The following is a 25916-nucleotide window of genomic DNA, read 5'->3' as shown; positions in this document are numbered from 1 at the left end:
GCTCTTAGGGAAACCACTGTAACCCCAAAGTTTAGGACTCAGGGGGAAAGAAACAGCCACCACCTACAATGCCTTCAGTGGCTCCCCCTTCCAGAGTGCTCACTGTAACTCACTGCGCCTGCGCTGAGCTCCTTTGGTGCAGCATGACCCATTTAATTCCCAAGGCAGCCCTGGAGGTGGGCACTAGCATCACTCCCATTTTACAGATGAGGAAAACAGAGCACAGTAGGTGACCTGCCCAAGGTCACAGCACCACCACCCCTCCAGAAGATATGTCTGTTCTGAAACTCAGAAGGTGACCTTATTTAGAATCAGGAGGGTACAGGTGTAATTAAGGATCTGCAGATGAGATGATCTTGGACTTAGGATAGCTATCTAAATCCATGACCACTGTTCTTATTTCTGAGGGAAAGTACAGTGAGATTAGAGGTGCAGAGACAAGGCCCCATGAAGGAGGAGGCAGAGACAGGACGGGTGTGTCTACAAGACGAAGAAAGTCAAGGATGGCCAGCCACCACCTAAAGCCAGGATTCTCCTTCAGACTCTCCAGAAGGAGCCAACCCTGCCCATGCCTTCATTCGGGCAGAAAAAAAAAAAAAACAGGAGAAAAACTTTTCATGGGGCGCCTGGTGGCTCAGTGGGTTAAAGCCTCTGCCTTCAGCTCAGGTCATGATCTCAGGGTCCTGGGATCGAGCCCCGCATCAGGCTCTCTGATCAGCAGGGAGCTTGCTTCCCTTCCTCTCTCTCTGCCTGCCTCTCTGCCTACTTGTGCTGTCAAATAAATTAAAAAAAAAAAAAAAAAAAAGCCTTTCATCTCCGAGGGGCACAGCAGGGAGAGACAGCAGTCAGGATCACCTCTCCCGTGGAGGGGAAACCTGCTGGGGAAGGTGTCCGGCTCTGGCACAACCACCAGCTCCTTGTTCTGGAATTCAGGAATATGGATGTCGGTGCCTCCAACTTCCACCCAAAGGAGAAACCCGCTCCTGGACAGAGCCAAATAGGAAACCCATGAAAAACAGGGAGCAGGGAGTAGGGGAGGGGTAGCGCACCCTGCGATCAGAACCAGGCAGAGAGAGAGACACATACTCCACCCCTGCCCAGAGGCGGCTGGCCCAGACAACCTCTGCTATTTTAAGGAATGATTTTGAGACTGACGGACGGACAGACGGGCTGTCTGGATCCCTCTGCTCCAGGGAGAGGGACAGGCTTTCCCAGCAGTCTTGGGAAGCCTGGCCCAGAGATTTATAGGGTCAGACGCTCGTCCTGGGGCCTTTCCCCGCCAGGTCCCCAGGAGAGGCAGCAGACTCCTGGGGAAGGTTCAGAAGCTGCCAGGGCAGCTCTGTGCTGGGGGGCTGCCGGGGACCTCTGGCTGGGGACATTCCCATCGGAAACGCACTGCCTCCAAGCGTGGGAAGCTGAGGGTACGGGCAGAAGGAGGGCTTGATGTGGGCACCGCGTGCTGACCCACGACTTCCTGGGGCATTCTGCCTCCTTCCTGAGCCCAAGCTTGGGTCTGACACAAGAGAGCAGAGTCCTCTGAATGTGGGAAGCAGAGTCTCCTCTGAGCTTTGTGCCTGCATCTTCTGCCCACGGCACCCTATTCCCGCCTGACGCATTCTCCTCCTCCTCCGTTTTCCCATTGAGGTGAAATTCACGCAACATGAACCAAGTACAAGTGAACAGTTCGGTGGTGTGGAGTATGTTCATAGCTTTGTGCCCTGTGCATGGTGTGCCTGGGGCAGATCTAGTTCCAGAACATTCTTATCATGCTAAGCTCTCAACCCATTTAGCAAATCATTCTTCCTTCCCCACTCCCATAACTGCTAGCAACCAGTGTCTGCCTGGCTTCACTTAGCGTGGTGTTTTTGAGGTCCATCCCTATATTGTGACATGTGTCCGCACTTCCTCCCTTTCCATGGCTGAGTAATATTCCCTTGCATGGATATACCATATTTTGTGTATTTATTAATCTGCCAATGAGCATTTGGGCTGTTTCTACCTTTTGGTTATTGTGAAGAGTGCTGCTCTGAACATTCAAGTAAAAGTTTTTACTTGAGAACTCGTTTTCAGTTCTTTGGACTAGAGACCGCAATCCATTTTTTTTTTTTAATTGAAGATTTATTTATTTATTTTAGAGAAACAGAGAACAAGTGTGAATGAGGACAGGGGAGGGCAGAGGGAAAGAGAGAGAATCTCAAGCAGATTCCCCACTGAGCACCGAGCTGGACACAGAGCTTGATCTCACGACCCTGAGATCATGACGTGAGCCAAAACCACGAGTCGGATGCTTAACCTACTGAGCAACCCAGGTGCCCCACTCCCAATCCATTCTTGAAATGGCACCTTGAGAGTCACTTCCTCTATGATTTTCTCTGACTCTATATTTCCTAGAGCTAAACTAGAGACCTTTCCACTGCATGCCCCCTCTAGGGTTGCCATGGACAGTGGTATAAGTTGTACACTGCATAACTCAAGTGGAAACCATTCACACTGGTCATTATAGATTTGTACATTTATTAAAACAATCTTCCGGCAGATAGAGGAAAAGTGCCTTGGGACAGCAGTGCCTTTTTCTATTTCTATAAAGGTACCACATGGCTTCATGGTGGCCCTGGTTCCAATAGCCCAAAGGCTCCCTCCACTGTAATCTAATGTCACTGTGATCATTGTTTTAACTCAAGACGTTGTAGTGGGAAAAGGTATAGATTATATGGAAAAATAATGGATCCTTTATCCACGAGAGGACTCTATGGATGAAGGGGAAATTTTCCATCTTAGAAAACAATTTTGCTGCTTTACATTATTTACAATAGCCAAACAGTAGAAACAACAAAAAAATCCATCAACTGCTAAGTGGAGAAGCAAAAATCCATACCGTGGAATATCACTCAGCCAGAAAGAAGAAATCTAACACTGACACCTGCCACAATGTGGATGGACACTGAAGCCATGATACTCTGAGAAAGAAGCCAGTCACCGAAGACCACATACTGTAGCATTCGTGACATTGATAGGAAGTGTGCAGAACAGGCCAATCTAGAGAGACAGAAGGTGGACAAGCAATCCTGTGGAACTGGAGCTAGGAGGGGGAAATCGCTACCAACAGGCACACGGCTTTTTTGTGGGGGGGGGGGTTAGAGATACATAAAATCAGATTATGCTGATGGCTGCCTTCTCCCCCACCGCCGTAAAGTCACTAGTGACCAGGGAACTGTATACTTTGTAAATATTTTATTTATTTATTTGACAGAGGGATAGAGAGAGAGCACCAGTAGGCAGGGTGGCCTAAGACCCTCGGATTATGACCTGAGCCAAGGCACTTGCTTAACTGACTGAGCCACCCCAGGGAACAGTGCCCCAGGGAACTGTATACTTCAAATAGACTGATTTATGATACATAAATTATACCACAATCAAGCTTTTTAAAAGAAACTATGTTAATTTTACACCATCTCTGAATCAAGAGACCTGCCTCCTTAAACTTCACATAAATCTATTTGTTTTTCAGAAGTTACGAAACGGGGCCGGGGTGGCACAATCAGTTAAGTGTCTGACTCTTGATTTCAGCTCAGGTCATGATCTCAGGGTCTTGGGTTCGAGGCCCCGCATCAGGCTCTGAGCGCAGCAAGGAGTCTGCCACAGGTTCCCTCTCCCTCTCCCTCTGCCCTTCCCCGCGGCTTGTACACACACATTCTCTCTAAAATAAATTAATTTTTTGAAAAAAGAGAACAAGTTACAAAACTGCTTTTCATGCTTTTCCTACTGGCCCCTGAGTGGCTGAATGTCAAGGGCTGGGCCTGATCCCAGCTACCAGGAACAGAGCTTGACACATAGTAGGTGCTCAAGATATGCTTTCTCCTTTGCATCTCTCTACCCCAAGGCAATCGAGACAGAAGCAACAAAAACACTTCTGTCTATGGTCACAACCGCACTCAGCAAACACGTCCTGAGCCTCTACTGGAAACACAAAGTTCCTGAGGACCTACTGAGTCTGTTTTTGAGAGGCTTGGGATGCAGGGTGGGAGTCAGACGGGCAAAGAAATGAAGGCGGGAAGCGAGCAAAGGCTCCCATAGGTGTTTGCCCAAAATGCTATGGACAAGAAGGTTGGTTCTGCAGCTGCTTGAGACAGAGATGCGAAGTCTTCACAGCTGAAGTGATTCTGAGCAGCGAGTGTAGACTGTGTAGGAATCACCGGGGTAGGGAGTGTGGGAGACACCAAGGAAGTAGAGAACCTCATGCAGGGGGCCTGGCACACAGTAGGTCAGAGATGGAGAGGGGACAGAGTCCAGGAGCAGAGGGGTGCAGGGCTGGGGCCGGCAGTCCAGCATCGCCCAGCCCAGAGATGTGGGGTGCTCCCTACCTCACATGCACCCCGAAACATGCCCCTCTCTCTCTTTCTTCTCCCCAGATTCGGGGTCCAGCTTTGGATGTGCCAGTCTGCAAGTCAGCGTGCGGGGGAGAGCAAGCACTCTGGTGGTCCCTCCCCTGAAGAGGCCTGAGGACTCTCAGGGGACACCCAGCTCCCCGCAGACCAGCTATTTCGGCCCGATCCCAAACACAAGCTCGTGGTTGATGGCTGGGGAGCCAGAGGCTTGCAGGTTGACCATAAAAGGAGAAAACCAAGCTGGGACTGAGAACAGACCCGGGCTCACGGCTTCTCTTCCTTCCCATGCCAGGCTGTTAGGGGACCCAGCAAGAGGGAGGTGGCCAGGCCTATGTCACTAGAGGGGCACCCTTCCCCGCCCCAGCCAGTAAGGAATGGAGGACACAGCCTCCCCTGTATGCAGAAGAGCACCTGCCTAACTAATGCCACACGAGAAAGTAAATGTCAGGGCCGGGCCTCCGCTGTGGGCCGCAGACAGGTGACAGCCGAGACCTGCGACACTGGCTGGGAGCAGACAGCGTGTCCCCCGTGCACTGTCCAAATCAACCGCTGCACCAGCTGGGGCAGGCCCAGTTCTTAGCCTCACGGCTCACAGAGACTCTAACCCAGCTCCAGGGCCCTTGGCCCAACCGACTACTGGGCAGGTCAAGGTCCTTCTCTTTCTCAGGGCCTTTTCCTTGTCCTCCAGCGGAGCTGGTAGGAAGAGATTCCGGGTGGGAATCTCTGGAGCCCAGCAGGAATTTTCCAGATCCACAGGGACTTCTGACATCTCTCATAGCAGACCTGGCCAGGTGATGGATGGGGTCTGGGAAGACCAGTATTTTCCTGGGGGGGCTCTCGAGCCTCAGCTCCCGCCTGCCCCACTCTCCCTCCTCCTTTCTGCTCCAACCCCACCAGCCTGTGGATCCCATAGGCATCTCATTTGTTACGCCCACGTGTCCCCTGCCCTGCCCTCCCAGACTCTTGGCAGCCTCCAGGGTCCACCTCAATGCCCCCGGGAACTCCCTTCCAGAGCCCGTGTGTTTGTGGGGGATGATTTGATCATCTACCTGCCTTCTCCCTTGCCTTGTCCCTACCAAGTAGTTGGTACCCCACCTCACCAACCCCCCCCCACAGTGGGGTCTCAACACTGTTGAATTAAAAGGGGAACAGGGAGCCAGGTTCCCTCTGAGGTTGGGGGAATGCAGAGGGAGGAGGCTGGCGTATGTGTTTGTGTTCAGCAAAAGTCCGCATGGGGTGACTGAGGTGATCGGGCCTGCTTCTTCAACTCAGTATTTACTGCTTGCTACCAAAAAAAAAAAAAAAAAGACTTCTCCCCAGCTCTCTCCCCTCCGTCTAAGTAAGACACTAGAAGCACTCCATAAAAGGGTTGTAAGAATCAGATGATCCTTACCCTTCCTCACTTCCTGGCAAAGAACGTGAACTTCTCGTGATCACTCAGAGAGCCCACCTACATGTCCCAGGGCCTCCACGATGACCGAGCCAGGCAGACAGAGACCCCGTCTGCCCACCCCACCGCCAGGCCAGACGCAGAGCTGAGAGCCGCTGCAAAATCTCCAAAAGGCAGAGAACAAGGCACCTGGTCCCCTCCGCGGGGACACATTGCAGCAACATGGTTTCTGGAGCAAAATGACTTGGAATGACTTTCTGGCTCTACCTCTTGGGCGAGACGCTGTCCCTCCGAGGGAAAGAGGGATAAGAATCCACGCCTCTCCAGGAGAGGAGTGAGAACAGTGAACTAAGACTGGATGGACACAGCTTAAAATGACCCACGGCACGTGGAAGAATTCGGCAAGTGCTCTGATCATCACCAAGCCCATCGTCCACGTCACCCAAAATAGCGAGCCTGTGCAGCAGCTCTAGACGGCAACAATTCTGTCCCAGGGGGCCGGCCTATGAGGCCAAGAGCAGTGCTTTCTAACAAGAGGGCCGAAGCCAGTCCCTCAGTCCCCTGGGGCCTCAGTTTCCTGGCCTGAAAAACGGAGGTAAGAGCACGTCAGTACCATGCGGCCTAGGAGGAAAAAAGCAGTGTTTTGAGGGCAGCAGAAGGTGATGTCTCTAGGTGGGACATGGGCTCTAGGGCCAACTCACTCGGTGCACTGAGGGTCAGTTTTGCCCATCTGTGAAATGGGTGCTCGTGGTGCTGCAGAGAGCCGAGCTGTCCGGGCTTTCCAGAGCAGTGAGCTGGGCTGGGGAGGACATCGGTGCCCTCCTTCTCACTGCCAAGCTTACAGAGCAGCCTCTGGCGGGTTGGTGAGCCTGAGCCGGCCCCCCAGGACCCGCCGACCTCGCCCTCCCTCGGACAGAGGGACACAGAGTGTGGGAACTTGTGAAGCAGAGAGCTTAGAGGTTAGCTCATGCCATCTCCTAGATTTCTCGTCAGTTTCAAGAGGATTCAGCCAAGAGCCCCGGCGCTGACAGAAGCCGGCCAGCCGGGCCATGATTTCTTTTTTAATCCCCTGAGAGTGGCCTCTATCCATGCTAACTACATGAGGACGAAACACTCTGCTCTCCCGCATAGGGTAACAAATCCTGAAGGCTCCACTTGGCACATCAGGGGGAAATCCTAGGCGCCTCTCACACCCTTCTCCCAGGCACATCCCCCATCCCTGGGGACCCTGCAGGGGAGGTGGGAGATCCAAAGTGGCTTACCCCCCGGGAAGCCTCATGGTGCTTTCCCCACATGCATCCTGCTAATTTACCCTAGTCGGTTAACTCTGGCTTCACTAGGACTGAACCTTCAACACCCCACATGTGTAAGAAGGTAGACCTTCCGGGAGCAAACCGCCTTCCACGGGACAGCCCAGAGCTCAGCGCAGCAGATGGCTGACCGGGCAAGCCTTGGGCTCGGGCATCAGATAAGCCAAATTCAAATCCAGCTCTGAGTCTCCCAGGGCCTTCGACAAGTTCTTTGCCTCCCCCGAGCCTCAGTTTCCCAGGCTCTAAAATGAACCCCCGAGGGCGCCTGGGTGGCTCAGTGGGTTAAGCCGCTGCCTTCGGCTCAGTTCTTGATCTCAGGGTCCCGGAATTGAGTCCCGCATCGGGCTCTCTGCTCAGCAGGGAGCCTGCTTCCTCTTCTCTCTCTCTGCCTGCCTCTCTGCCTACTTGTGATCTCTCTCTGTCAAATAAATAAATAAAATCTTTTAAAAAAATAAAAAAAATAAAATAAAATAAAATGAACCCCCGGCCCCAGTGTTGGATTAACTGACAAGTCATATGAACACAACCCCACGGGCACATGCGCACGTGGGAAGGAAGAGAGGGAAAAATAATGAGGAATTTTGAAAGGATTCAGTATTTGCTGTTTCATAAAAACCAGCAACGGGAAATGCTGTGGGGAAAAATAAAACCTTTGCTGCCCTTCCTGACTTTATAGTTTAGTATCGCTTTTATTCTAGAGTCCGTATGTTGGATTATAATAGCTTCAAGGCTTTATTTTATTTTATTTTTATTTTTAAAGATTTTATTTATTTATTTGAGAGAAAAAGAGAGAGAGAGCATGAGCAGGGAGATGGGGAGGAGCAGAGAGAGAAGCAGGCTCCCTACTGAGCAGGGAGCTGGATGCCTGGCTCGATCCCAGGATCCTGAGATCGTGACCTGAGTGGGTCCTAGGATCAAGCTCTCAATCTCTCTCTCTGTCAAATAAATTAATTAATAAAATCTATGAAAAAAAAATCCACTATTATCATTATCACCTCTTTGGAAAAGAAGATTTCAGAGAGAGAATTTCCATTCAAGGATAGTGGGCTGGACCCTTGCCACTCATGCCCCTTCCTCCCCACACCTGAGTAAAAAGACAGTAAAGGGACTTTCTGAGTTGAAATGAACTGGAAAAGAGAGAAACGCCAAGAAGTCTTGGAAGCCAGAAAACAGGACGAGTGAGGACAGTCGCAGGAAAGGAGACGTCTAAGCTCCAGTGGGCAAAGCTGAAAGCAGCCTGATTTCATCACAGACTCCCCTACCTCCAGGTCAAACCTCAGTAACCGGCCACAGCAGGGGGCTCCGGGAGACCGGGCAGAAAGGAGGACTGACAAACACAGGGATCCGCTGGAAGTCCGTCTGAGAAGCCGCTAGACATGCCAGATACTGTCCACGCTCCCTGCAGCCAAGGATCTGTCCTTCCCCCAGCCCACAGAAGGAGGCAGATTTTATTCTCTGCAGAATGAAATCCCTGGGCAGCACCAGGGGCCATAATGAAAGGACAACGTGCAAGTTCCCTTCTTCCACAGTTTGGAACCCTTGGCCTCTTAACTAGACCCTCACAATGACGGGAGACAGACCACGGCACAAGTCTTCCCTGAAAACCTGATGAGCACAAGGACGAAAAAGATGGAGGGGCGCCTGGGTGGCTCAGTTGGTTAAGCGACTGCCTTCGTTCGGCTCAGGCCATGATCCTGGAGTCCCGGGATTGAGTCCCACATCCGGCTCCCTGCTCGGCAGGGAGTCTGTTTCTCCAGCTGACCTCTCTCATGCTCTCTCTCTCTCTCTCAAATAAATAAATGACATATTTAAAAAAAAAAAAGAAGAAGAAAGAAAAGAAAATGATGGAAAGATCTATGAGAAGGGCTGCAGTGGAATGGTCCAGCTCTACTCAAACGATAGCCAAACTCATCACTGGCTAGCCCCTCCTGCAAGCACATATATAATATGGATATGATGACAAGTTAAAGCTTAACAGAAGGCTCATTAGACAAAGTTAAAGGAACTGCCCAGAAAAGGAAAAAAAAGAGAGAGAGAGAGAAGAAGAAAAAGATAAGGAAATGAAATGAAAAAGGGACAGTCCCGGAGTTCAGTTCTGGACATGAGAAGACTTCTAGAAAAGCAGAACAGAGGACACAGAAATAAATCATCAAGTAAGTAATTCACAAAAATAGCTCAGAGTATAAGACCACGAGTTTATAGATGAAAGGCGTCCACGAAGTCTCCAGCACAATGGGTGAAAAGAGACCCAGGACAAATCCCATCAGCGTCATGAACACGGGCATAATGAAGGGTCTAAGAGCTTCCAGAGAAGGAGAAAAATGATTTTTTTTTTTTTGGTCACACGGAAAGGATTACGAATCCGATTGCCTTTTATCTTCTTAGCAAAGAAAAAAGCTAGAAGGCTGTGAAGCCATGCCTTAAAAACGCTGAAAGAAAACTATTTGTGCTTAAAACAGTACACTCAGCTAAACTGGCCTTTACCTACTAGAGATGCATCAAGTCTTCAGATGAGATATGCGGGACCTCAATCTGTCTCATCTACATCCTGACTTCAGAAGGTGCTCCATTTAAACAGGAGAGTGAATCAAGGAAGAGGAAGGCACAGAAACCAGGAAACAAGGAATCCACCATGAGAGGGTTGAAGCCAATTCTAAACATGCTAAGGAAAGTCCCAGATGTTGGCTGCCTGTCATAGAGGGTAGCTGGGGCAGGTTGGAAGGCTCCAATAGTAATTGCCTTCAAAGATAAGCTATAAGCAGGGTCCCCATCATATATCTGGACATACTTAAAGGAGATCAACAAATTTAGAAGGGAGAAGTGGGGTAGAATTAATGACTAAGTGCACTCCTTCATTCATCAACAAATATTAACTGAGAAAAAAAATTAACTGAGCAGCTACTAAGTGCTGGACACCAGTAGAGATAGAGTTGAATAGGCAGACAAGGATAGAGTCTGGCTTTCACGCAGGGTGTGGGTCCTCAGGAGCTTAAGGGTTCATGTACCACGTTCGATGGATGTGTTCACCCTCCCCAGTCCCCCCTCTTCACACTTCATCTTGTCCTACAAAGGATTTAAGGAGGAAGCCACAGCTGTTCCCTTCACATCTCCAACGAGACAGAAAGCTCATTGCGCATCCCAGCCAAGTGACATTCCAACCTGGGAGCACGACCTTCATCAATGGAGTCAAAAAAACTAGGCCTCCACCTTCCTTGGCAAAAACCAATCTTCCACTTTCTAGAGAAAATGTTGTTTTTCCCAAGCTTGTTTTTTCCCCCCACGATTTGTTCCACCGGAGTCTATCATTAGTAGCTTTCCAGAAAGTACCCGGTAATGCCAAAATGAAACCATATGGAGCAGCTGTTGATTCACATTTGAACTCAATAGACCAAATAGAGTTTGTATCATAGAGTCATCACGAAGGACAACACAATGGAGCTTTTATGGAGCACCCCCAAAACAAAAGAGCCCTTCAGAAAAACAGATGACCCCTCTCGTAAGTCTCGTAAGTCTGCAAAAATTATTCTCGTTAGCTGCAGGAATCAAACATGACATGAAGAACTTTGTGTTATGCTTTCATGGGATATTGTCAAAAAAAAAAGTTTAAAAAATCAACCCTTAATTTTCTACTCAATCTAAGAATTAGTATCTAGCTGCAGTTATAACCAAATTCCTACTATATGCAGCTAAAATAGACTGACAGTTGGCAAGGTCATTTCCCCTGTCCAGTCAAACCTTTTCTCCCCCCTTACAGTGCAATTTTGGTCCCTGTTTGAAATGATTTTTTTTCTGGAATCAATTATTTTCAGACAATCAAAATTTCCTCCATTTCAGAATATTCAGCTCAGTTATGACATGAAAGCTAAATGCCAAAGTGTTGATGGTCGTGATCTCTGAGTGATAGGATTATGGGTGCTGGTATATTTTCTTTAGCTTAAATATGTTTTAATTCTTCTAGGATGAATGTCCAATATTAAAGGTTTTTTAAAGTCACATACATGTATTTTAAGAGCACTGTGCCCTTCCCCTTTGCTAACAGAATTTCATTTCATTCTGGTGTTCAGAGAAAACGTGCTTATGGGAGCTCCCTCAGCTCCAGGAAAGAACCAGAAATAGTCCAAGCCAATTATAAAGGTACCAGTCCCCTTTGCCAACGATTAATTTAGAAGTTGGCCTATGCCCAAAGGTTTAGCCAATGAGACACAATTACAAACAATTACTAACATCCCAGTCCTCTGCCAACCATTGGTTTAGAAGTAGGCGTATGACCAAGTTTTAGCCAATGAGATATCAGGGGATGCCTGCTGAGGAGTTTCTGGAAAAGGTTTTTCTACCTGATACAAAAGAGACAAGAAAAGAAACTAACCTTCCACTTTCTTCAGGCTTTTGGACATCATTGCATAAAGACATGATGTCTGGAGCTACGGTTGCCATTTTGTGACCATGAGGAAGAAGCCAAGAAAATCTCAAAGGAGTCTGTTTTTGAGATTCTCAACTAATTAATCCTGAAATCATCAACCTGCACACTTCTTGTCATGTGAAATAATAAACTCCTATTGTTTAAGCCACTTTAATTGGTTGTTATATGGTATGCTATATTTTTGTGCAACTAAAAGTACCCCAAATGACACGAATACTATAACTTGGTGATGTTCAGCTTCCTTAAAAAGATGTGCGAACCATCGCTATAAACTTGTCCATCAAGGGAGACCACAAATAAATTTTTTTTTTTTTTAAACAAAGACACATACCTAACTCCAGAAGCCACCCTTCACAACTAAGATTACATCTCTGTAGCCCTTTCTGCAAGGCACCATCTGCTGGTCTTTGAAGGTAATGGCAGCCCCTTGTCTGCAGTGATCCAGCTTGGGTCACACATGTGGGGTTTGGCTAATTCTGTCAGTAACTTGGAGGCACTTCTACTGGTTGGCTACACCTGGATCCCCGCCCTCAGGTGCTTCCAGAACTGAGCTTTCAATTCCTGACTCAGAATAGTCTTGAAGGTAGCTACTCCAGAGGTTGCAAAGTCAAACAGAAGGGCGGGGCAGTTATCATGAACAAATGCCCCAGGTAAGGACTGGGGAACTGGAAAACTCGTGCCCCTCACAAAATATATACACTTTTTATATATCATTTCCCAGTTGTCGAAAGCTGACAACCACTTCAAGTATCCTTAAAACTGTATGGACCAAATCAAACTTATCTGAAGGCTGGAGGCAGCCTGCCAGCTGCTGGTTCATAACCTCAGGACTAGTCACCTTATAACCACGTGAAATCATATACAGCTTTAGGACTGCCCAAGTCCTTTTCCATGGCCCTCTCCCAAGTGTAAGAATGGGAGAATGCCGGGGCGCCTGGGTGGCTCAGTGGGTTAAGCTGCTGCCTTTGGCTCAGGTCATGATCTCAGGGTCCTGGGATCGAGCCCCGCATCGGGCTCTCCACTCAGTGGGGAGCCTGCTTCCTCCTCTCTCTCTCTGCCTGCCTCTCTGCCTACTTGTGATTTCTCTGTCAAATAAATAAATAAAATCTTAAAAAAAAAAAAAAAAAAGAATGGGAGAATGCCTGTGTCTCAAGTCCAGATCCATGTATAGGAAAGAAAACGTTCTCACCCCTCCCCAAAGATAGTCACCCTGGGATGGGTGATGCACCCAAAATGCACCCAAAACGTGAGGAGGAAAGCAAGGACTCAATCGTTCTGAGGCAAGGGGATTTACAGAGAGAGGACCAAGGCTGTTGAACAGGTAAGCCGTACAACTTAGAGATGCCCCGATTTCTTTTTCTTGTCTTATTACTCTGGCTAAGCCTTCTAGCACAATGTTCATTAGGGGTGGTGAGAGTGGACATCCTTACTGTGTTACTCATTGTAGGGGGCAAGCATTGAAACTGTCACTTTCTGGAAACATCTCCCATCTTGGTCTGAGTGGTGGCCAGATGACTGCGGACGTAGGCCAGAATTAATTTCAGGCTGAACACAAAGTTTGTGGACCTTATGCCCTCTACTGTATGTATATTTTACCTCAATTAAAAGTTCATTAATAATAGTAATACTAATCATAGTAATACACAAACACGGAGGTGATATCCAAAGGGCTTCCATTTGGACAAGGCTGCCTGAGAATCTCCATAAGCAGCAAGATGGACCTTATCGCTCCCTTTTTACAGATGGGGAAACTGAGGCCAGAGAGGAGAAGACTTCTCACACCACCCCATAGGGTGGCAAATCCAGAGGTGGCTGGCTGGGACCCAGGGGCTGACGGCCACCCTCTTCCCTCCGGAGGTGAAGACAGCTGGCCGGGCCCGGGGCAGCAGAGGGGCTGGGGCGCAGAGCAGTCCATGCCCGTATTTGCTCAAGCCATCCGCTCTCCCTCACCCTCCCAGCCGTGCACCCAGATGTTCGGCCGGCTTTTTCCCTTTTTCAGGCACAAGGCTCCTGGGGCCCAGCTCGGCCTGCCAAACTCTGCATTCTTGGCGAGGACTGCAGGCCGGGCGGGCGGGCAGGAGGGGCCCGGGCAGAGCGGGAGCTCCCGGAGGCGGCCCTCGGCAGGGAGCAGCGGCCCCTGGGCAACACCCTGTCCACCTGGAGGGCAGCTCACCTTGCAGCATGCTCCTATAGGCCGTGTCCGCGATGGCGTAGATGTGGGGCGGCATCTCGTGCCTCTTCTTGCCCTTGTACATGTCCACGATCTTCTCCGAGTAGATGGGCAGCTGCTTGTAGGGGTTGACCACCACGCAGAAGAGGCCAGAGTATGTCTGCCAAAGAGAGAAACCAAGCTTACTTGCAGCATGGGGCCTCGGCGAGAACTTGGACACCCAGTCCACCGGGTCCTGACCCAGCAATGCCCATCGCCGCCTGCATTTAAACACGTACTGAGCACCTCTGCAAGCATTTGCTCACGGCATCCTCACGACAAAACGTTGGGTGCATTTGTATTGCCGTTGTAGAGACGGGGAAACTGAGGCTCAGAGTCCTAATGGGAACGCCTGGGCTTCACTGATAGGAAGGCTAGAGGGGAAGAGGAGGAGCAAGGGGCAAGCCTGGGTTTCCGGGCCACCTGTGTTCTATCTTAGAGCTGAGTGCTTTCCGACAATTGAGGCTCAGACCCCTCTCTGGGGTGCAAGCCCTTCTCCTGCAGGCTGCCTCTCACCTCCCCGAGCCTCCGTGTACTGGACACTTACTAGGCACCTGTACCAAGCTCTAAACCCTTCATGGGCATCTCTTCATGGAGTCCCCTTATCTCCCCTGTGACTGTCACACTGTGATTTCCCTGCTGCCCCGTGTAACAGACGACGAAAACAGGGTTGGTGAGGTCGTCGCCGGGAAATTCAGAGCTAGCCAGCACGACTGTCCTACCCCAAGAGAGCTCACATTCACTTGACGGTTAACAAAACTCCACCTCATCTGTGAACAGAAGGGACGGACACAGCTGCCCCCCCAAAAGGAATGGCCCTGACACACACTAGGGCACGGACAAACCCCGAAAATGGCATATGCTCGGTATGGAAGAAGCCAGACACAAAAGGTCACCTTGTGTGGGATTCCATGTATACAAAATGTCCAGGACAGGCAAATCATGGAGACAGAAATGCAGCCCTGGTTTCCAGGGACGGGAGGGAGGGGAAGGGGGAATGACTGCTCCGGGCAACGGGGGTTTCCTTTGGGGGAGGGGGGATTCATAAAAACATTCTGGAACGAGATAGTGCTAATTGTACAACGCTGGAGATGAGCTAAACACCATTGAATTTTCCCCTTGAAACGGCTCAAATGGCAAATTCTAGATTATTTGGATTTTATCACAACTAAAAAAAAAAAAAAACAGTTGTGTAGGAAAAGTGCTGAAGGCCCTTGGCAAACCCCACTGTGTGCACACACGAGGCATCTTCCTTGCTCTGGCCATTCCGTACTAGACACCAACTTTTCCCTGGGCTGAGGTCACAGCTCGGGGGGGCAGGCTCCATCCTGTCCCACAGGAACTGATTTTCCCAAACGATACTATCAGTGCTGCCCAAGGCTCTAGCAGCCAGGAAGCAGGCCCTCTCTCCCTCCTCCTCCCCCTGGAAGGGACAAACGCAGGAGCAGATGGCCTATCTCTGGGTGACACTCAAGACCAAGCAAACACCAGAGAGGTTAAGCAACTTGACCAAAGACACAAAGCGAGACCCTAGCGGCGCCAAGCCCAGCTCGGCTCACTGCCAGGCCTGGGCACCAGCCATGAGGCCTTCCAACCTCTGCCTGTCCTACAGAAAGAAAAACAAATTTGTTCACTCAGTCCCTCATTCAGTGGGTACGTCCCAGACACCGTGCAAGGCTCTGGGCTTAGAGAAGACAAAAAACACAATGTCCTTCCCACAAAGGGATTTCAGTCTTGCCCGGAGCTGACTGGAGGAGGAGAGCCCCCCTCAGGGCTCAGTCTGCGTGTGAAGGGACAATGGGGTGTGATGGCCCTGCGTGAGAAGGGGACAGAATCTTCGAAAAGTATAGGGTTGGCAGGTGGGAGGAGGCACTACCCTAAAAAGGCAGGAATGAGGTCAACACAGGCCTGTCTAAACATCCATCAGCCTTTTGTTGAGCACCTACTGTATACTGGGTCTGTGCTAGATGCTGGAGATAGGTAAGTCAGTGGTGGCCCCCTGCCCTCCAAGAACCTGAAGATCAGCGCGGGGACAAGGATATTTAAAATAATGACACTCGAACAAGGATGGAGCCAAGGGAATGAGGGGAGCAATAAAGAGAGGGTCCTAGGGGTGCCTGGGTGGCTCAGGGGGTTAAAGCCTCTGCCTTCATGATCCCAGGGTCCTGGGATCGAGCCCCGCATCAGGCTCTATGCTCAGCAGGGAAACTGCTTCCTCCCCCCATACCCGCCTGCCTCTCTGCCTACTTGTGATCTCTGTCTGTCAAATAAATAAATAAAATTTTAAAAAGAGAGAGAGAGAGTCCTAATCCCCACTGGGGGGGGGGAAGTCAGGGAAACTTCCAGTAGGGAGGAGCTCCCTGCCCTGAGCCTTAGCAGACAAGGAGGTGTTAGCCTGCTCAGGAGGTAGCGAAGGCGGGGAAGGCAGCAGGGTGAGGGCACGCATGCCGGGAAATTATCAGCAGTTTAGTGTGTCTGGATCATAAAGGAGGAGACAAGCGAAGGTAAAGGCAGAGGCTCCTACAATAGCAGGTCCAGGCGGACCCGCACTCGCCTGATGGGTCCACTGTCCGCCTGGATGCCCCCTCCCCCATCTGATTGTCCAGCCCCCTCCCGCCATCTGGCCAAGACCAGTGCGAGTACCCCGATGGCCAGAGCACCCTCTTCCTCCTCTCCAGTCTCTACACAGGCCTGGGCATACAGCAGGTGCTCACTAAATGCCTGCCCAATAAATGCCTGAAGGGTATGTTAATTACAGAGATTCCACGGAACAGGGGCGGCAATGACTTCATCTCTGTGACCTGAGGCTTTGCGCTGGGCTAGCACACAGTAGGTGCTCAGTAGATGTTTGCTGACCTGGTGACAAAGGCCAGGGGCTCTGTGTCCTGGTTCCTAGCATAGGGCCTCGGGTGCAGTAAGTGTCCAAATAATGATCAGTCATTTGAATGATAGTCAACCAAGTTCTACCCTACCTCTCCTTCAGGTTTTAACTCCACTTTCAGATGCCCCTGGGCTGTGCCCCCAGCCAACCTCCATGCCCTTGTTGGAATGTGGGTCATTTACACTGTAAATGACATTACATTATGTCATTTACATTTTACATAAACCTCCCTCTCCCCAAGCCCTTGACCTGGAGACAGTCAAGGGTAGCAGTTTAGGGTACAGAATCGAGTACTGAGAACTTGTTTTGAACCAACCCTCCTCATTCTGCTACTTCCTTACTGTGTGACCCTGGGCAAGTCTCTTGACCTCTCTGAGCCTGTTTTCCTCTACTGCAAAATGAAGGTGTGTAATAGCAGATCCTTCGTGGGCTTGCTGGGAGATAATGCTCATGAAGCACTTAACAGAGTGTGGAGTATATAACAGGTGCTCAATAAATGTTAGTGACTAGACCCTGCTCCTTCCCAGCTTGGAACCGTCACACGTGCTGTTGCTTCTATATCTCCCCTCCATCTTCCCAGAGCCATTTCCATCTCCTCTCTTAGGGCTCATCCTAAGTATCAGCTCCCAGACTGCAAGGTGCCCACTGCAGGGGCCATGCACAAGGCAGCCACTCAGTAAACCCTTGCTGAATACACTGAATAGAGGAAAGAAAGAACGCACGGCTCTCCCAGCTCCATCGCCAGCTCCCGAAGCAGCAGCACTCTGCTCCTATCTGCCCAGGACAGCTCCTGGTGCAAAGCCCCCAGCAAGCCCTTAATCCAAGTCTCCAGGCGGTTCTGAATCTCTGTGCAGTTCAGCACATCTTTCCAGGGCACAGCGACCCGAGAGGAAGAGCTGGGCAGACAGGAGCGCGTCCCCACCCAGGGTGGCTGGGCTTCAGAATCTGCAGGCTTGAGCTGTTTAACCTCGGTTCATTTCACCAGCCCCGGCCCCCCTGCAGTTGGTGGCCTTTCTGCCTCCCTGTCCCCCACGAACTTGACCCTCTCCAGCTGGTCAAGTTCAGAGTTTCGCTATCCCCACCTCCTGTGTTCCAGCCAGCATCTCAGGGCTCCTTGCCACCAGCAGGTCCCAGCCACAGGCCCAGGGTTTCCCTCTTGTGACCGTATTTGGAAGGGACTCGAGTTCTTCCCTGAGACTTTATATGGTCAGCCACAGAGCCCTGAGCAGGCAACTGCTCCCTCGGCCTCCTCCGGCAGGAACAAGAACGAGCAAGGGAAGGTGGAAGGAAACTAGGCTGTAAGTCACCCAGCCCAGGGCAGAACCTTAGCTTGGCCCTCCTCCATAACCTGCAGGATCTGTGCGAGTGGCCGAACCCTGGAGCCTCTTCTAACCCATCTGTAAAATGATGGACAGGGGCGCCTGGGTGGCTCAGTGGGTTAAGCATCTGCCTTCAGCTCAGCTCATGATCTCGGGGTCCTGGGATCAAGCCCACGTTCCCTGCTCAATGGAAAGTCTGGTTCTCCCTCTGCCCCTCACACCTGCTTGTGTTCTCTCTCAAATAAATAAAAATGATTTTAAAGTACATTTACATGCATGCATACATATACAAATATGCACATATTTGCCTGTATAGGTATAGAAGATTTCTGGACGCCTACGTAAGAAACATGCTCAAGCCTTCCTAAGAAAGGGAACAGAAGATGAGGAATAGGAATGAAAGGTTGAAATCTGAACCTCCTGATATACTATTGAATATTTGCCTGTATGATCTATTCAAAATAACGTTTTAAATTGGGCCAGACCGTTAACTACACACACGAGAAGAAGCCACAAGGCATGATCTAGGCTTCTTATTTTTAAATATTTCCCTGTGGTCTTTGCATGAACAGCCCCGTGTTACTGGAAAGCTTCTTTGAAAGAATAACAGTCTGAAAGATCTAAACAGTGAGGTCACAGGGCTCAGTCAGGAGCAGCTCCCAGCTGTGTTTCCTTTCCACCTTCCAAGATCCAAAGAAGTAATGCATTTTTTTCCCCACCGTCCAGGACCCTCTGGCACTCAGGAGGCCTCTGCTCATAGCCTGTTCTCAGTACCCCAGAATAGATACTCCATCAGGTCACTGGGCCAAATGTCTAAGACAAAAACATGGTCACTTGCTCAAGTTTGGAAGGAAGGCCTCTCCTTAGCTCCCTGGTCTTCCCAGAACAGTGAAATCAGAACCAGAAAAATACCCTCTGGGGTTCACAGGTAGGGAATTGGGGCTGGGAAACCCAGTGAATGGGAGACGTCATCTACCTCTGTTCTGGATCATGTTCCCAACCCCAGGGCCTTGGCACAGACCTGGAAAGTCCCACTGTTGACAGGGCACGCGCAGGTTAGAGATGAGTGAAGTGAGCCAGTTAGGAATAAAAAGCAGGTGTAGCAATCAATAACCAAGAACACTTAGCCCCAGGGTTTGGGAGACAATAGGGAGCAGTGAGGCCTGCGGAAAAGACAGGGCCCACACCCCATCTAACAGGATGGTGACCTAACAACCTGAGCCCCGGGCCACCAGTTCCTCTCCTTTTTCAGGCAATGGCAGAAACTGAGATTTTCTTTTCTATTCTTTTGGGAGGGGGAGGAGAGTGGGTAGGGAGAGGAGATATATCAAACTAATTCAATTTTTTAAAAAATCACTCACTCTGGGCTAACAGCTTACAACCTAGTAGGTGCTCAAGAAATCATAATTAGAAAGTTGAACTTCTTCCTTCTCTGCACATGAAGGTTGTCCAGCTCCAAGCTAATAGCACCCATGGCAGCATCCCCACGTGCCGTGGCCCACACCCAGCGTTCAAGCTCAAGGTTCCAGCTCTCCTGGGAACCTTCACCATCCACAGGGAGCCAATCACTCCAGCCGCAGAATAGATAAACCTTCCCTGGACGCCAGCTCTGCCCACTTCCAGCAAGAGGACTGAGCACAGCTGAGCCTCAGTGCCCTCTGGTCTCTGAAATGGATAATAATCTCTTGTGTCATAGGATCTTTGGAAGGATGAAAAGAGCAGCAGTTCGAAGCAGTGGTTCCAGGACCCGCCTTCCTGGGTTCAAGACCCGGCTGTTTCTCATCAAGTTATGCAAGTTTTCTAAGCCCCGGTTTATCTGCAAAAATCTGATTCAAAACAGGGTCTCTCTCTCACATAAAGAAAAGAACAATAGTAGCTCTAGCATCTCGGTATGAACTCGTAACATGCTGACAGCGGCTGTAGTCATTGGTGTGGAGGTAACGAGGCTTCTCCGAGAGACTAATGAAAGCAAGACCCCTGCCCAGAAAGAACATGTACCTATACCTAGACTTGACCTTAAAAATCCTTGGAGGCTGACAAATGTCTTAGTGCCCATTTATGGGAACTGAGTATAGAACATGCTTTAGGGGAAAAAAAAAAAACATTTTGAGATAAGAACACTTAACACAATTGTGGTCTACCCTCTTAACCAATTTTTTTTAAAAATAAAGATTTTATTTATTTATTTAAGAGACAGACAGATCACAAGTAGGCAGAGAGGCAGGCAGAGAGAGAGGAGGAAGCTGGCTCCCCGCCGAGCAGAGAGCCCGATACGGGGCTTGATCCCAGGACCCCGAGATCATGACCTGAGCTGAAGGCAGAGGCTTAACCCACTGAGCCACCCAAGTGCCCCAAAACTCTTAACCAATTTTTGAGCGTGCCATACAGGATTGTTACTGTAGCCACAATTCTCTAGAACGCACTCATCTCCATGACTGAAACCCTGTACCTGTTGGACAACACCTTCCCATTTCCCTCTCCCCAACCCCCTGACCTCACTCCCCATCAGCCAGCATTCCAGGCTCTGACTCTGAGCAAGACGCTTTTCAATGCCTCATGCGAGCAGAACCCCAATTGTTCGCGCTCCTGTGGATGGCCTTATTTCACAGTGTTGTGTCCCCTGACTTCATCCCTGTGGCCACAAATGGCAAGATTTTCTGTCTCAAGGCTGAATGTTGGTCGATGGTATGGACGTACCATGTTTTCTTTATCCATCCTTCATCTTAGAATCTAGATCCCTTATTTGCATCTGGCTCGAGTGTGTCTTCTCTTCCTCCCCTTCATCAGGAAGCAGCCTCAGGGCCAGGGCTGGGCCTTGTCACGCTCAGCATCCCCCCAGCAGGAGAGCCTAGAGAGTTCTACTGGACAGGCCAGAGTTTGACCCCCCAACAGGTCCCTTCCCAAGCAAGTCACGTCAGCTCTCTGCCTCGGACATGTCATGTGCAGGATGGGAGGTCAGCCTTGCTCTCACCACAGGACAGGAAGGACTTAGGATAGTACCCACTACCAGCAAGGCTCACACTTGGCGGAGCTTCCTCTCTCTGAACCCCCTGTCCCATCCCTCAGCCAAACAGTAAGGACAGAGCCAACTGCTGAGTGGTGTGCTGAGCTCCTAGCCGAGGGAACCCAGCACCCAGAAGGGCAGGTGAGTGTGGACAAGTCACACGCATGCGCCGTGCGTGATGTGTGCCATGAACAGATAAGGCAACAACCTGCTTCTCGAGGATAAGGACACAGGACCCAATGGCTTCCATAGACTCTTCTAGAACCCAGAGGACAAGGGTCTTCATTGGAGGTGAACTTTGCAGAATGGAGGGGGAAGCTCTCTCCATCAGCAAAAGCCAAGTCAGCATCACCTGCTGTCACGCACTAGGCTTCCCCTCCCCGACGTCCTCGTCTCCTCCGTCATGGACAGCGGATTCTATTTAAGGGAATAAACTGACCAGTAGGGAGTGAGATAGGAGGACGCGTGCAGTCAGGCTGAAAGGCTTTTCATCTAAACTGTCCGGAGAAGCATAGCAGGAATTTGAAGCTTTGATTCATTTTTTTAAATCTGCTGTCAGATTAGATATTCTGGGTCTCAGCACCTTCATAAACCTTTCTTTTTTTTTTTTTTTTTTTCCTGATTTCTATTTTGGGCTCCAATGCGATGTCAGAGGACAGCAGGTACGATTTATACACAGGCCTGCCCTTGACCTCCTTGAGGGAGAGAACACATCTGAGATGGGGAAGGCCTGGAAGAGAACCATCCTGCCCCTTCTCCAGCCCCTGCAGACCGGCCTCCTTAGAAATGCCCAGGCTGTACGGACAGCTCCAAGTCGATGGTATTTCCATACAAGGAGTGGCTCGGACCAAGGGGACTTTCCCTTCGTAGTTAGGGAAGTTAAGGAGAGGCTTCAGCTCTCTGAGATCAGTTTGCTCACCTGTAAAATGGGACAAGTATCCTTATTCTGGAGGCATTGTGTTGATTAAATGAGATAAGACTCGTTAAGGCACACAACAGGGGTTAGAGGATATATTGGATAATTCCAGGTTGCTCCTCTAATCCCTCTTGGATCTTAAAAAAAAAAAAAAAAAAAAGCTACTGTTGGGACGCCTGGGTGGCTCAGTTGGTTAAGCGTCTGCCTTCGGCTCAGGCCGTAGGGATCGAGTCCCACATCGGGCTCCTTGCTTAGCGGGGAGCCTATTTCTCTCTCTACCTGCTGCTCCCCCTGCTTGTGCTTGCTCGCTCTCTCTGACAAATAAATAAATAAAATCTTAATTTTTAAAAAAGCTACTGTCAACCCGTCTGACATTTCCATATGAAGAAGGGATCATCAGTTACGACACATCCACGGCATAGCTCGCACAGCCCCTAAGAGGATATCTTTGGGGTTATAATGGAAGTGTGGGCACGATCAGCACAGACTCATAGACGGAAAAAAAGAGCGAGCAGGCTAACCTATGTGTGGGCTTGTAAATACGTAAACACATACCATGCTCGCAAAGAAAGAGCTCAAGAAAGGACCGTTTTATTGGTTATGACCTCTGGGGGAGGACTGATTTTTTGTGTGTGTTTGCTGGGCTTTTCTGAACTTGCCAAATCTTCTGTAATAAACGTGACTTATTTTCCTAATTAGGAAAAAAAATCTGCAGTGCATTTTTATAGATGACAAGGGTTCTTTTGTCTTTTTTTTTTTTTCGGTCGTTTTCACGCGGCAACATGGAAGGGGGAGGGAGGGACTGTTTCACAGATTTGCAAAAGATCCAAGAAAAAAAGGCTGTAACACGGACATAACCAGCAGTAACACCTGGCACTCACTCGGAGAGCGGACCACGTGCCTGGAGGAGTCCCAAGGGCTTTGTTTTGAGAGTAACCCATGCTGCAAGGCTGGTGCTCAGCTCGTGCTCATCTCACAGAAAAGATAATGAAATTTCAGGGAAGTTAGGCAACTCACCCCAGGGATGAGTGTGCCCTTTCTGAGAGGCAGACAAAGGCTAAACTGGAGGACCCCCACCCCAGCCCAGCAGCTTGATACCAGGGGGGCAACCTAGGTCCTTCTTCCTCTGGAGTTGGAACCCACATACCCCGAGTCACACCATCCTCCCCCCAGAACCTCCTTCAGTGATGCCAGTGTTCTAGCCTGTGCTGCCCAATATGGCAGCCACCAGCCTCACGTGCTGGTGACCACTGGACACTGGCCAGTCCAACTGAAGAAATGAATTTTGATTCCTAATTAGTGACATGGGGCCGGTGGCTACCAGAATGGATGGTAGCAGCTCTGGTCTGCTCTGGTCTGCTCTGGTCTATGCGGGAGACCCAGAGGGCTCCTGGCTCCAGGTGAGGAATTCCCATTTGTGACAGGGAAGACCTCCACAAAAACCTAGCCAGACCCTCATGTCTCCTCCCCACCTGGATGCCCAGGTGGTCCAGCCTTCCCAAAGAGCTCCTCCTCATTTCCAAGATGGAGGAAAGGCAGAAACGACTTCAGTGAGTCTGGTGAGCATCTGCCAGGCACCTTGGCGCTCGGCACAGGCGATCACACAGCATCTTGGCACCTCCTTTATGGGGAGGAAGATGGTTATGCCCATTTCACAGGAGGTGAAAGGGTTCAGGAGGCTTCAGGAGGTGAAAGGGTTTGTTCAAGGTCACAGTACAAGGTGGCGCAGGACTGGGGTGTGAACTTGAGTCAATGATTCTACCTCACCACGTGGGCCCTCCTCAGCTGAGACTTTGATCCTCCCAATCTGTATCCTGAGCACATCTCAAAAGCTCTTCCTTCCCTCAGGGGTGAAGGAGGCCTGGAAGAAGTGACTGGATGTCCCCCCCCAGCTACTCACGTAGATAAGTCCTGAGAAGTATCTCTCCCTCAAGTTGTGGAGCACAGAAGCTTCGTTGAGGCATGTCAGCTCTGCCATGTCCTCCACTTTGGAGAATTTGGGTGGGTTCATCTTCTGGATGTCATCTTTGCCAACCGTGACCTTCTTGCCATTCTCCACCAGCTCAACAATCACCTCATCCCCTTTCTCCTCCTTGATGCTGGCTGCCTCGAAGCCTTGCTTCTCCGAAGGGACCCAGACCAGCTTCTTGGCAGCCCAGTCAGCCTGGGCCACTGGGCTGTTGACGAAGTTTTTGTCCACAAAGAGAAACTTCTCATCATCACTGAGCTGGCCCTTCTGTGCCATGGTGCCTGGTTGGTCCCCTGTGGGAAAAAGGGACAGCATCAGAATCTGGCCAAAACTGAGCCCTAGAGACAGACGAATCCTTCTCCTCCCATGTCTAGGAATGCAGTCTGCAGGAACATTCCACCAAGAATGAAGATGTTCCCTACAGTATGGTTTACAAAGTCAAAGAATGGAAACAATGCCAAGCCCCTCAGAAAAGGATCTGCATCATGGCCTATTGTCCACCATCATGGCGCCCGAGATGCACACCATGGTATTTTCATACAACAAAATGCTATCCAGGGGTTATGAAGCAAGAATAAGATCTACATGCTTTGACACAAGAAGGTGTCCACGTCTCACTGTTTACTGTACAAATAAAAGAGGAGCGTAGAGTTCTCATGTTCCAACAATTCCACATGTAGGCGCAAACTCAAGAGAAATGAAACTACACGTCGCCACAAAAACTTATAGAAAATGTTCACAGAAGTGTTTCTCACAATGACTAAAATGTGCAAGTGACCAAAGTGTCCATGAACAGATAGAATGAACACATAAAATGGGGTCCAGCCATGCCAAGGAATATTATTCAACCTGGAAAAGAAACAGGGTACTGATACGTGCTACAACGTGGATGAATCTCGATAAAATTGTGCCCAGTGAAAGAATCCAGTCACAAAAAGCCACATTCTCTAGGATCCCCTCTCCCTAAAATGTCCAGAAGAGGCAGATCCATAGATACTAAAGTAGATTAGTGATTGCCAGGGGCTGAGGAGTGACAGCTGAGAAAGTATAGGGCTTCTTTTTGGGGGTGATGGAAATTTCTAGAATTTACTGTAGCTGTGACTATACAGCTTTGTGAATATGTGACAAACCACTGAACTGTACGATTTAAAGCAGTGAATTTTACAGCATGTGACTTATAACTCAATAGACCTTCTTTTTTTTAATATTTTATTTCTTTGACAGACAGAGATCACAAGTAGGCAGAGAGGCAGGCAGAGAGAGAGGAGGAAGCAGGTTCCCTACTGAGCAGAGAGCCTGATGTGGGGCTCCATCCCAGGATCCTGAGATCATGACCTGAGCCGAAGGCAGAGGCTTTAACCCACTGAGCCACCCAGGCGCCCCTCAATAGACCTTTTAAAAAAAAATAGAGAGGAGAATGTAAACGGTAGGTGTGATACCCCATTTTTATTTTAAAATGTTTAAAATAATTTAGATTTTTAGGGCGCCTGGGTGGCTCAGTGGGTTAAGCCGCTGCCTTCGGCTCAGGTCATGATCTCAGGGTCCTGGGATCGAGTCCCGCATCAAGCTCTCTGCTCATCAGGGAGCCTGCTTCCCTCTCTCTCTCTGCCTGCCTCTCTGACTACTTGTGATTTCTCTCTGTCAAATAAATAAATAAAATCTTAAAAATAAATAAATAAAATAAAATAATTTAGATTTTTAAATATATGTCTTATTGTTGTTTTATTATTTATATGTCTTTATTTTATTATCATATATTTATTTATAGATATTTCTAAATATTTAAAATAAAGTATTGAGGGAAAAAGGCAAAAAATTAGAGAAATACCCACTTGTGAATATACTTAAGAGAGGTTTTTGTTTTGTTTTGTTTTGTTTTGTTTTGGAAAGAGCAGAGCAGGGGCAGGAGGTGTAGACAGGTAGAGGATTCCAAATGGACTCTCTGCTGAGCACAGAGCCTGACACAAAGCTTGATCTCATGACCCTGAGATTATGACCTCAGCAGAAACTAAGAGTTGGATGTTTAACCGAATGAGCCACCAAGATGCCCCTAGTGATTTTTATTTTCTACCATTTTCCCCCCAATTATTTTATTGCAATAAAATATACATAA

General features: G+C 49.4%; 2 protein-coding genes across 4 annotated transcripts in view; one reads left to right on the top strand and one right to left on the bottom strand.

Annotated features, from left to right (window-relative positions):
- ABCC1 (ATP binding cassette subfamily C member 1 (ABCC1 blood group)) overlaps positions 1-25916 on the top strand; it is a 318947-nt gene that overhangs the window by 91302 nt on the left and 201729 nt on the right. The window lies entirely within an intron of this gene.
- MYH11 (myosin heavy chain 11) overlaps positions 1-25916 on the bottom strand; it is a 111581-nt gene that overhangs the window by 70353 nt on the left and 15312 nt on the right. For all 3 annotated transcript variants that reach the window (XM_082714962.1, XM_082714961.1, XM_082714963.1), the window contains exons 2-3: positions 23735-24096; positions 13679-13835 (exon numbers count right to left, since the gene is read on the bottom strand). In XM_082714962.1, coding sequence (XP_082571088.1) covers positions 13679-13835; positions 23735-24079 — 502 coding nt within the window. In that variant the 5' untranslated portion in view covers positions 24080-24096. The remainder of the gene's footprint in view (positions 1-13678; positions 13836-23734; positions 24097-25916) is intronic.

The sequence above is a fragment of the Mustela nivalis genome (assembly GCF_964662115.1).
Source record: "Mustela nivalis genome assembly, chromosome: 19".
Classification (NCBI taxonomy): Eukaryota; Metazoa; Chordata; class Mammalia; order Carnivora; family Mustelidae; genus Mustela; species Mustela nivalis.
This window is presented reverse-complemented; position numbering and strand designations above follow the sequence as displayed.